We start from the raw sequence: 12,651 nt of genomic DNA on the forward strand, positions 1-12,651 counted from the left end.
TAATTGTACCTTTTTTCACCCACCTCCCATCGGATCTCAGGGTCCACCCACCTCCCAAATCCCAGTTTAACCCCTGAGCGTGACGTGTCCATCCCGAACAGCTGATCACGTAACCTGGTTGAAAATTAACATGATCCTGGATATTATTCTCCAGTCAGTTTTTACAAAAACGAATCGTTTCCCGGCATCGCTTGCAATCCATGACCTACTAGAATCGCAGACCAACTTTACTACGCAAGCATGAACAAACAACTTGGAATTCAAACAGAAAACACGCACACCAGCACCATGCTCGATATCACCTGGCTGTTTGGAGAAGGATGTGGTGATGTGATGTGAACAGAGGAGGGCGCAAAGCCGACACATTTTCAGGGCGATCACATTGTAATCTATGGCTCCTATCGTATATGGATTTGCCGTCGCTACATCGTAAATTACAAAACATGGAACTCTTCGTCCAGCCTCTCCCATCTCCTCTGATGCACCCTGTTCTCGAGCACATGTAAAGCGACTTCTGTGACCATCGAGCTGACAACGCTCACTTGCTTTTATACATTTCTCCAAACCTTCTGCCCCTCTTGAAAATGTCCCTATCTCAAGTAGATACTTGATAGCAGTCTGACAGCAAAAATATAAACAGCGGACCAATTATTCGGTGGTATTATAGAACCCAGTCTAAAACCCAAAACACGATTGGGTCTTTAATGAAAGCGGCGTGCTGATTGGTTTGTGGTTTAGAAGGGGTGGAGATAGTAAGAGTCTGTTGGTTGCCGGGAAGATGGCTGACACCGGGACAGCGGCCGAGGATTGAGAGCGGGGGAGGGTACAAACCGATATAAATATAGGGGGTTGCGAGGGCATACTTTCAACTTTTGAAGGTTACAGATATTGCTTAAAACATTCGACTTATAGGACGTGATTGCCCGGTAAGACTGAATAAAAACAAATGCATTGACTTAGCCGGGCCCCACTGCTTGCTCTGAACTAGCGAGTTAGCTTGGAGGCTAGCTTGCCAGCGAGTTGTGAGAAGCAATCTGCTAGCTTAGGTATTTTACAACTAAGGCTTCATATATTGGAATATATATGTGAAGTGTATAAAGGGTATATGCGTCACGTGTGTCCATTGCCCCGTTATTGAGCACAAATCGGAAGTACAGTAGCCAGTATTTAGTCAGATTTGTGACTGAAGCGAGTGTGACTGTCAAAAAAGTGGTCGCTAGCTTGCTTCCCCTTCCCCGGCCCTACCCTACCCTATCAACTCCAGCTAGCTTTTTAGCTACCCGGGATGGCGTGGTCGTTATTAAATACACATTGAAAGTATCTTCTGGATTTGTCAGTATCGGAGATGGACTGAAAGAATCTCCGCCAGTATCATTGATTGTAGCTAAGAGACTTCCACCGCCGGACACAAGACTGCGCTCCAACAAAACATGTAAGTGAAACACTTGACCGACACTCATGTAGGCAGCTAATGTTAGCTCGACAGCTTTGCTTTGACGCGACGCTCCGTTGCAGTTTCAGTGACAGTAGCAAGCCAATTCACCCAGCAAGGTTACGAGTTTGTAGCTTCATAAGTAGCCAACGTAAACTATTTTACTATCGGTAAACAGATCTTGCCCATGTGCCTTGGCCTCCGTCACGATCTTGCATTGCTACCTATAGCTAAGCTAGCTAGCGTTTCAAGTGAGTTACTCCACGGCACGTTGTCTTTCTCTAACAAAAAAGTAGCGAACCATCGCGGCCTCTTATATGAGTAATCGCTCATCGCCAACAGATATAAACACGCGAAGTATCGTACATAGTAACGTTAGTTAATTACTTGTGCCACCAAAATGTCATTTAGAGGTTAGCTAGGGAAAGCAGTAGTTTTCTAAATATGGCTTTCTCTGTGCTAGAGTGCATCGTAGCTGGTTCTAATGAATTGAATAACCCATTGCTATAGTTGGTCATGTTAGTCCACATGTTGGATCTGGGGCGTTTGATACATGAGTTCGGAAGACGCATATATACACTGACTGAAGCCTTGTCACATCCGAAACGTTTGCATTGTATTAAGCGCTGCGATGTGGGTAGGTATCGGTGCAGTGGAAGTCCCGTGGCTTGAGTGTTTTCACCCCCCCCCCCCCCACATGGTTCATGCCAAAAACACTCTGCGATGAGCTATTAGGAGACACAATCGCGATCATGGCCCAGCAAAACATGGGCTAGATGTCTTGGCAGAGATCTTGTACCTGCTTAACGTCGTGCATAATGGCATGAGATGCCTATCGTGGCGACATTGATTTTTTTTGTTCATAGAATTTGAAACCTACTGTAGGTCGTCAGAGGACTTTTGACACCTGCTCTTATGGAGGGCATGCAGACTTCAACTGACCGTACCGTACTTTAGACAGATGTGAGAGTTTGCAGCGACCGAGCCGCTCATCTAGACAGACTTTCACCGAGTGAGGGCAGGAGGATTCTTGCTGAACCTTTGCTTCGGGATTGTGGGGGGGGGGGGGGATGAGACTCCAGTCATCATGCTGTGAATTTGTTTGGTTGCATGCGTTTGCTGTTTAAGTAGCAGAGTAAGCCAGTGTGCTGTGGAACCTTTGGCACAGTGATTCAAAAATAGGCATTGTTTAGGATTTCCTTTCTTGAGATCGCCCAGAAGAAATGATTCAGTTCCAAAGGACTCGAGTAGTTATGAGTAGAGAATAAATGTAATGCTGACAGCACTTCGTCCTGACCGTCAATAATGCATGTGTTGAATAAGCACACACAAATAACCATAATGACGTAGGCCATGGCACTGGCTGTATTTCACAGAACTGAATGAAACATGATGATGTTAGATTCATTTGCATTGTGCAGATTGGGATGTGATTAATTCTGTTTTACTAGTTCCTGTGATATGGAGTGGAGGGATTGATCCATCAGGGACACTTGTGTCAATCAGCTGTTGGTGTTGTCCGTTGTTGATAGTGTCTCAGAGTAATTGTCCGAGGACCATGATCTGATAATGTGGAGGTAGCTTGATCTGATGGACACATCAACTGGAAAGGACGTGATGACGTCAATTTGTGTCTTTTAGCCAGGTTCGTGCATTATGCACTATCAGTTTAAGCAATTAAGTCGTTATTCAGATTTGGCACGTGTGGAATCGGACTGCGCTAGTGGCGAGTCGACTGTGGCCGGTGACGCATTATCGGTTCCGCCGTTGCCCAGGTACGGGAGGGTTTCTGTCGGAGGAGATGAGAGCGGCTCGTGGCTCAGCAGCGGCCCCTGCTGGCCGATCGGAAACGCGCACGCTGCACGTGAAGTGTTTCCCTCCAACGTGTCTGCGCACGACCGTTTTGGGAACCGCGGTGTAGATACTATGCGGTAGCTGGCACCGTGCTCTGGAGAGAGAGAGAGAGAGCTCTGGCTTGTCTGCGCTCTTCCAAATCGTTAGCGGAGTTTGCGGCACTGAGCGCTGTTAAATAATGCAATTGGGCATTCCAAATCGGGGAAGGAAAATGGGGAAAAGCTTTAACCACCCCCCCTTCCCCCAATAAATACACACAATTCTACGCCGTTCTATTTACAGCATGGCAGCGATGGTGTTCTTAGTAGATGTGTGCAAACTGTCTCCAGGAAATCATTTGTCAACATGAGGTTAGGGGGGAACTATTCAGTAGTGACTGACTCCAGCTGAGCCTTCCAAGGGGACGAGCGCAACCAACTCGTGCCAGGAGAAGGCTCCCTGTGCTGTGACAGCACCGTCAGGACCCCTTTATCGCTCACTAACTCCAGATCAGTATCATGGACATGGTATATTAGAACTCTATAGACCTCATGTGAAAAGGGAGACTGTCAATTATTATCACACACCGATAGCATTAACTAATGCTATTTTCAGCTCTCGGAGAGCAATAAGGCTCATAGTTATGGCTTTAGACCGCTGGAACACCTTTAATGTCAGTGTCCTGAATAGGAATCCGGTCTAGAGCCTCCTGACTGATTTCCGTTTCCTGTCCACTATTAGACTTGTCCCTGCTGTTGTCTCTTGGTTTGGTCCCCCTCCAGGGTAACAAGTGTCTAGAAACAGTAACCGCACGTCCGCAGGGTCTTAAACCAAATTGTTTAGGATTATGCTGAGCGCTTCAGGTTTGACCTGTTTCTGAATGTGTTGTAAGGTCATTGCTTTGCTGGCTGAAAGGACTCTTCAGAATGATTCTTTTAGCGAGTACGAAGGCTCAGTCAATTGGAACATGATTTTGAAATGCCAGGCGCCTGATAAAGGTCAGGGCGTTTATTACGCGACATTTAGCCCAGTTAGTCCTGTCTAGAGTCCATCCATCGACTGATTTAGTTTCTGGATCCTTTTGGGGGTTTCCTGCTTGTGAGAATGGGTGTGACTCATGTAAGAATCGGTTGGAGATTGTCCTTCGTGATTATGTCCTGAAGACATCTTCATTAATGACCCTCTTCCTCTGGTGAAGAACTCCAACCCCACCCCCCACCCCCCCCGCCATGCCCATAGCTACAAACGACTGGGACAAACCATCATCCTGGGCAGAGCCGGTGCTGCTTCTCCAGTGGGTTTTTAACGTTCTGATTCTGAGTGAATTTGGGTTCTCCCCGCGTACCACGCCACCCTGGTGTCAGGTTGTCAGTTTGCCTGCTCGGCTCGATCGATGGTTTCTGAATGCACCCTCCGTTACTTCACACTGAGTGATATTTATTGTGGGATTGAGGCAGGAGGAGGGAAGTGTGGCGCACTTCATGTGCTGTGGGGAGACCTCGGGTTGACCCCCTTTATGCTGGTTTAATGTCCCCAGTCTCTCTCTCTCAGTCTGGTCCATTACTGGTCCTCTCTGATTGGCTAATTAAATGTGTACACACTCACTGGTCTGGCAGGGCTGTTGGCCAGGTATGGTACCCTTGCTAATGTAACTCGGGCGAACGCACTTATTTTTCCTGTCCATTGCGATTGGCTCGGGTGAAGAGCTCGCGCTCAGTGGATGTGACGTGCAGCGCTTGCATTACATTACATTACACGCTTGCATGATTTACGCGGCTGATTTTCTCCATTCCGAATCAACGGCACGGAGATCGGTGTTGTGAACGAAGGCCATGGTACTTGGCGTCTTGTCTGCTGTCGCTGTGTGCTCCGTGAGTGGAAACAGCGCCCCCTCTCTTCTCCGCCCGCAGGTGTAGTGCGCTGCATCTCGGTGTCGACTGGCTCCATGTACCATGCTGTGGCTGCCGGCCGGACTCCGCCCCCTAACGCGCGGCACCGCCAGCTTCTTCCTCGCGCTCCTCTGCCCGCGGGTCCCGCCCTCCGCTGAGGCGCCAGGCGGCATGTACGCCGCCCGCTTCTACGGCGGCGGCGGCGGGGGCGGGGGCAAGCCGGGCCGGCGGCCGGGCATGGTGGGGGCGGGGCTTCCCGTGCTGGAGAACCACCCGCACCACCACCACCACCCGCTGCCCCCTCACCCACACCCGCACGCCCCGCCCCCTCAGAACTACCCGGCGGTCTACCAGGGCCGGCCGGACGGCCACCGGCTGCACTTCCAGAGCCACCACCACCACCACCACCACCAACCCCACTTCCACCCGCACCCGCAGCCCCACCCGGCCCCGCCCCACTACCACGCCCACGCCGGCCTGCACCCGGGCCGGAAGAAGACCTGGAACTTCATCCACGAGAAGATGAGCTACGACACCTTCTTCACCATGAAGCGGCTGATCGAGCGGTCCCGCGGCGTGGACGAGGTGCTCCGCTGGGTCACCCAGAACCCCGGCAAGATCTCCTACAACCACTACCCCATCGCCCTGCAGAAGATCGGCCAGCTCCTGCAGGCGCAGCAGGCCTCCGGGGCGGGGCCGTCCGGCGGCGGCGGCGGCGGGGGCGGCGGCGGCGGGACCTCCCCCGAGGGGGCCCTGGCGTCCCCCGGCGCGGCGACGGGCCCCGGAGAGGGCCACTACCGCCAGATCTCGGAGCAGCAGGACTTCCAGACGCTGTGCGGCGCCATCGTCAACGACTGCGCCAAGTTCGACAACTTCAGCATCGTCAACTGCCTGTACGCCGTGGCCGCGCTCGGTGAGTGGTGGTCGGTTGCCGTCGGTTACGCGGCGCGCTTCGCCGGTTAGGCCCCGCCTGCCGTGAGTCAGCGGTTTCTGCTCGGCGCCAGAACTCGGCGTTTGGGCCTTTAACCCATTTAAGCCTGCGGGCAGGTGAAGCCTCCACCGCTCTTTTTCCCTCCGTGAATATTTTTCGGATGACTGTAGTTGTTTAAAGCTCCTCCTAAGGTGGTCTACTTGCGAGCCAGTTGTTTTTTCAAAAAGCATCTGTAGTCATCCAAAAAATATTCACGGATGGAAAAAGAGTGGTGGAGACTTCGGCAACTTTAGTTACCCGCGGGCTTAAATGGGTTAGATTGACGGGTTCCGGCTATGGTTGGCGAAAATGCTCGTGTCATTCGGGGTAACCTTGCCCATCCCCCCCCTTCCCCCCCCCAGGCCTTCCCAGCGACTCCCAGGTGGTGCAGGTCCTGGAGGCGGAGTCGCGCAGCCGCCTGTCCCAGTTCAACCAGAAGGACATCTCCATGGTGTTCAGCAGCAGCATGAAGCTGCACCCGTCCAGCCAGCACCCGCTGATCGAGTCCTGCCTGTCGGGCCTGGAGAAGAACGTGGAGCGGGAGCGCCACCCGCAGACGCTCTTCCTGCTGCTGTCCTACTACCGGCTGCGCTGGCGCGCGCTGCAGGCCGAGGGGCCGTCGCCCGAGCAGCTGCTGACCAACCGCAAGATCCTGCGCCTGGTCAAGCACACGCTGGGCAGCGTCAGCGGCGTGCGCGACCACGAGATGGCGCTGCTGGACGAGATGCTGTCCGCCTGCGCCTGCGAGGCCAGCAACAAGTCCCTGGAGCTCATCTTCAGCTCCCACCTCTTCTACCAGAACCGGCAGGAGAGGTTCATCGCCAGCCTGGCCGGTAAGCCCCAAGGGCGCGCCGGATGGGGTTGGACAAGTGCGGGTTTCCAGAACGTAGAAGTCTACCCCCCCTGGTGTTTTGTTCCGGTTACCTGGATTTGCTTAATAGGCGCAGTTCTTTTAGCCAGGAGGTAGAAGCAATTGGTGAAATCAGCTGTGTGTATGTATGTATGTGTGTGTGTGTGTGTGTGTGTGTGTGTGTGTGTGTGTGTGTGCATGCATTTGTGTGTGCATGTGTGAGCTTGTGTGTGTGCGTGTGAGCGTGTGTGATTTTGTTGTGTGTGTGGTGTGCTGTGAGCGTGTGTGTGTGTGAGCTGTGAGTGTGCGTGCATGTGTGAGTGTGTGTGAGCGTGTGTGAGCGTGTGTGAGCGTGTGTGAGCGTGTGTGTGTGCGTGCATGTGTATGTGTGTTCTCAAATGGCTCAGGGGTACTGTAATGTACTGCAGTAGTGTGGGGAGTTGGGGAGCGGGTGGGCGGGGCTTGCTCATCACAGAGGTGTGACCTTCCTCTCCTGGCCCCGCCCACAGAGGAGCTGCCGAAGAAGGTGGACAGCATCACGCCGTACACGATGGCCCTCATCGCCAAGTACATCGCCCGCCACCGGCTCCGCGAGACGCGCCTCCTCGACACCATCGCCGAGTTTCTCGTCAAGAAGGGCGAGTACCTGGACAGCAAGGTACGGGCGACCGAAAATAACTCCGAGAGTAGCTCCGTACGGGGCGTCCCAGGGTAACTCTGTACGGGCGTCCGGAGACCGGCAGTCTGTCATCATGCAGTGAAAGAGCCCTCAGTTTTATGCGAATGGTAAAGAAAGCACGGTGAAGAACACACGGAATTTTCCGCAGGGTCGCCGTACTGGAGTTGGGAGGAGAAAGGAGAACGTTGTGAAATGTAAAGGTGCTGTTGCTCCCCCCCCCCCCCCCCCGCCCCCTCAGGTGATCCAGAAGCTGGTGTTCCCCTTCAGCCGGATGAACTACCTGCCGTCCAACGAGGCGCAGTTCTTCTCCAAGCTGGAGGCGGTGCTGGAGGTGAAGGCGCTCAGCTCCCCGCTGGCCACGGTCAACATCCTGATGTCGCTGTTCCAGCTGGGCCACTTCCCCGGCCTGGTGCTGCACCGCGTCTTCTCCAGCTCCTTCATCAGCAACGTCACCAGTGAGTGCTACACACTCACACGCACACGCGCGCACGCACATATACACACATACACAAACCTGCACACCCGCATACACACCGTCCACCCTGCTGGTTAGAATACTGCTGTATGATTCCCGCAGCCCTTTGTTTTTAGTCCAAAGTTGGTTTGTTTAGTCAACATCGGGGGGCAAGTTTTAAGAAGCGCTGCACTGTCTGAACAAGCTTCTGCTTACCGTCATATGACCGTGAGCAGACCGTGAGCAAAGCCTCGGTGAAAGTTCCAGGTTTTGTGGTGTAGCCAGAACGGCTGCCGTGTAGATCGACTGGCAGTGTGCCGGTGCCTCAGTCCGGTACGGCGTAGCGGTCGTGCCTGATTTAGCCGGCGTGTGAAGCGTGCGTTCGGCGGTGATGAAGAGGCCCTCTCCCCGCTCTTCCTCTTCCTCCTCCTCACAGACAGCCCGTACGCCCTGATCGTGCGCCGCTACCTGTCGCTGCTGGACGCGGCCGTGGAGCTGGAGTACCAGGACTACGCGGGGCCCCGGCTGCAGGACGCGCACAAGGTGCTCATGTTCGAGCACGCGCTGACGGCCGACGAGGTCAACCGCAAGTACAGGTCCGTGCGCGCGTCAGCAGCCCGCGTTAGCCTGAGCCTTAGCGTGTGTGTGTGTGTGTGTAGCGGAGTGTAGCACAGTGGGTAAGGAACTGGGCTTGTAACCGAAAGGTCACAGGTTCGATTCCCGGGTAAGGACACTGCTGTTGTACCCTTGAGCAAGGTACTTAACCTGCATTGCTTCAGTATATATCCAGCTGTATAAATGGATACAATGTAAAATGCTATGTAAAAAGTTGTGTAAGTCGCTCTGGATAAGAGCGTCTGCTAAATGCCTGTAATGTAATGTAATGTGTGTGTGTGTGCCTGTGTGCGTGTGCATGTCTGTGTTTGTGTGCACACGCATGTGTGCGTGTGTGTGTGCATGCGTGACTGTGACTGTTTGTGCTGCAGCTATAAGGGTCTGGTGGCAGAAGCTCTGCGGCAGCTGGTTGGGGAGCACGGCTACAAGCAGGATGAGGTTCTGGCGCCGGGCTACTACACAGGTCAGCCATCTTCTTCTTCCACAGCTCAAACGGCAGTATTATTTTAACTAACTATTCATAATCATCTATACCTTTCAATATTCTTGTTTTATTTTTTATTCTTTCCTGTCAGACTTCCTGCTGTGGATTGACAGCTCGGGGAGTGTGCTGCCAATCAAGGCAGGGGGCGGGGCTAGCTTGGGCGTGGTCTCGCCGCCCTGCGTCGGGGGCCTGAGCGCCGGCGTGGCGTCCAAGTCCCCCGACGGGCAGGCGTCCGTCTCCGCCCTGGCCTCCGACTTCCAGAAGTTCTCCCCCTTCGCCCAGCTGGAGGAGGGGGCCGAGGGGCGGGCTGGGGAGGAGCTGGGGGCCCCCGAATCGCCCTTCCTGCCCCACCACATCCGGCCCCAGGTCCCGGCGGCCCCCGCGCCCCCGAGGGGGGGCCCCAACGGGGGCGGGCCGCTGGACTACAGCCCCTACTACCCCGCGTCGGAGTACTACGCCAGCCTGGCCAAGGAGCAGTCGCTGGAGAGCCAGGACAGCTCCACCCTCAGCAGCCCGTCCGACTGCCTGGCCCAGGGCGGGGCCCCGGGGGCTGGGGGCGGGGCCGGCCCGGACTCCCTCTTCCAGTTCTCCATCGGGAAGATCCTGGAGGACGAGGGCGGGGCCTCGGTGCCGGCCCCGGGGCCCGACTGCGACCTGCCCGCCTTCTACGAGGCGGTCCCGTACCCGGAGGGGGGGGAGGGGGGCGTGGGGCCCCCGTCCCCTCTGCAGCTGCACCCGCCGGGCTGTCCCGAGACAGAGAGGGGCGCCGCTGAGCACCACCAGGTCAAGAGGTGAGGGGGAGACGAGGCCCAAGGGCTGGGGGGGGGGGGGCGCTCTGTTCAGTGTTCAGGACAGATTTTTAAAAAATACTCGCTAGCACAGGCGTAATGCGGACTGACTGTGTGCCCCTGTGAGTGTTCGTAAACGCAGCCCGCAGAATCTTTGTGCTCAAACAACTGAATGACACTCTTTAAATGCTCGGTGAAGTTACTACATGCACCGTTCAAAACAAACACTTCACCAACCGCAGTATCCCGCTCTGTACGTTTCCCGACAGACTGTCTGTGGTAGCCAAAAATTGGGCAACTGCGCCTACCCAGTGTTGTTATACACACCCCAGGCATGCTGGGATTGTTGAATTGACTCGGGAGTCACACCTGTGTGGAAGCAGCTGCTTTCAGTTTACTTCGATATCCATAATTTACTAAAGTGTTTCCTTTTTTTGCGATGGCCTGTTTGTGTATGTGTGTGTGTGTGTGTGTGTACGTCAGTGTGCGTGTCTTCTTGTGCACGTGTGTGAGTGTGTGCATGCATGTATATGTGTGTGTGTGTGTGTGTGTGCATACATGTATAATAAGCAAGTGTGTGTGTTTATGCATGTGTGTGTATGTATTACGTATATGTGTGTGTGTGTGTGTGTACGTGTGTCTGTCAGTGTACGTGTGTTCTTGTGCTGTGTGTGTGTGCATGCATGTATATGTGTGTGTGCGTGTGTGTGAGTGTGTGTGCATGTTATGTGTGCGGTGTGTGTGGTATTGTGTGTGTGTGATGTGTATATGTGTGTGTGTGTGCATGCATGTATATGTGTGTGTGTGTGTGTGTAATACACACGTATGCTCATCACACACCCGTCCTTGCTTTTCTGCAGAGTGATCATGTCGGTCAATGATAAGTGGCACTACTGCCACAACTCAGACGTGCTGGTGGGCTCACGGGCCATGAGGGACCGTCACCTGCAGCTGCTGGGCTACGTCATCCTCCAGGTGGGTCCCGGGCCGCGGGTCGGGGGCGCTGGAAATTAGGGGCGCCCCGTGTGGGGTCACTAACCGCACCCCCATGTTTGTGTGGCCACGTTGGGACGATTCTTGGCTTCACCGTTTTAACTTTATAACACAAATGCAAACCGCGACACATTCATGTATGAAGTAGACGAGCGCAGATGTCAGCCAATGAGGGGGAAGATACAATTTGTATAACAAAGTATTTCAGATGGCTTCCTGTATTATTAAAGGAGGGAGGATGAGGAGTCTAGAGCAGGGCTGCCTGACCCTGTTCCTGGAGACCTACTCAAGTCAGTAGGCTTTAGTAGAATCTGGTGTACCAATTTAGGGCTGAAATGAAAATCTACAGGGTGGTAGATCTCCAGGAACAGGGTTGGGCTGCCCTGGTTCGAGAGAGCTCTGCTTGTGACTTTGGCTGGTGGAGATAAATTTAAATTAGAAATAATAAGCTCCTCCCCCCCTTTCAGCTGCCATACCTGGAGCTGGAGAAGCTGAACGGGATCGAGGAGGTGAAGCAGTACCTCCACAAAAAGCTGCTGGAGGTGCCCTTATGACGGCGGCGGGGCGGGGCGCGTGTGCCGGGGGAGGGGGAGGGTGAGGGTGGAGGGGGGTGGACGGGCGGGACAGTCCTGCCTTTACCTGGCACACCTACAGTAATAATCACCACAGGGGCTGACCTGCAGCGAGGGGGAGGGGGGTGGGAGGGAGGCGGGGTCTACGGGGTAATCGTCTCATCATTGGCTCTTTTTTTTGGGTGTGGGTGTGGTTTTGGGGAGGGGGAGAGAGGTCGATTTGGGCGGGCCGTCACCCAATCTCGTTTTCCGTTGTTGGTCGAACGTCTCTTCTTTTATAGTCTGTGCTTAACCGCAGCTGTAAAGCATGTTGGGGACAATTTTTGGGATGGTCCTGATATTCTTTTTGCTCTTTTGGGGTGGGACGGGGTCAGGGGGTGGAGTGCTGACATTGGGGGCACCACAACCTGGCTGCAGGCCAGGATGCAGTAAAGGGGGGGGGGATGGGGGATGGGGGGTGGGGTGTCCTGGCATGGACGTTTAACCAGATGTAACTTTATGGGTCATGTGGAATAATGGGCTCTAAAATCGTATAACATGTTTTATAATACTGGTGTAACTGCACGGGATGTAGCAGAGCAAGATTAAGTGTGGAGGTGAATTGGAAGAGGGGGAGGGAGGGAAAAAAAAAGTATGATATATATATTTTTTTCAGTACGCTGTCACAGCTCACGTCTTCTTGATTGATGCTAAGCAACGCACGCAGTGGATTGTGGGAATGCCATGCAGGTTGGGCCACTGGCCTGGGCAGTCAGCAGTTTTGGGGGGCTCACACTACACGACGACTCTACTCAAGTCTCCCAGATCCTGAATGAACCACCGTTCGTTACGTAACTGACTGCCAGGGTGGCACCACGCTGATGTTTTCTTCCCAGTCAGAACAGCTGCACAAAGTTTCCATTGAGGTTCATGCTTATACTGATAATCTGGGGGATTTGCACTGTAAATGATGACGGTGTTTTTGCTCATTAATAGAGTCTGGGCTTAGTCTGAAAACCAGCAGGCTCCTGTTCTAGGTACGCAACCGTTATCACCCAGAAACCCCAAACTTATTCTGAAAATTAAATTGTGGCCACGGGGCAATAGAATCTC

At 53.8% G+C, this 12,651-nt stretch overlaps 1 protein-coding gene across 1 annotated transcript; it reads left to right on the forward strand.

The window, feature by feature from the left end:
• The first annotated feature begins 674 nt into the window (after positions 1-674).
• On the forward strand, positions 675-12,291 carry fastk (Fas-activated serine/threonine kinase). The gene is made up of 10 exons (XM_064346211.1): positions 675-1,432; positions 5,176-6,067; positions 6,487-6,957; positions 7,484-7,632; positions 7,892-8,108; positions 8,544-8,703; positions 9,094-9,185; positions 9,298-9,997; positions 10,855-10,969; positions 11,455-12,291. Exons 2-10 carry the CDS (start codon positions 5,218-5,220, stop codon positions 11,539-11,541), a joined length of 2,841 nt encoding a protein of 946 aa, XP_064202281.1. The 5' UTR covers positions 675-1,432; positions 5,176-5,217; the 3' UTR covers positions 11,542-12,291.
• Positions 12,292-12,651: the final 360 nt, after the last annotated feature.

The sequence above is a fragment of the Anguilla rostrata genome, chromosome 8 (genome assembly GCF_018555375.3).
Source record: "Anguilla rostrata isolate EN2019 chromosome 8, ASM1855537v3, whole genome shotgun sequence".
NCBI lineage: Eukaryota > Metazoa > Chordata > Actinopteri > Anguilliformes > Anguillidae > Anguilla > Anguilla rostrata.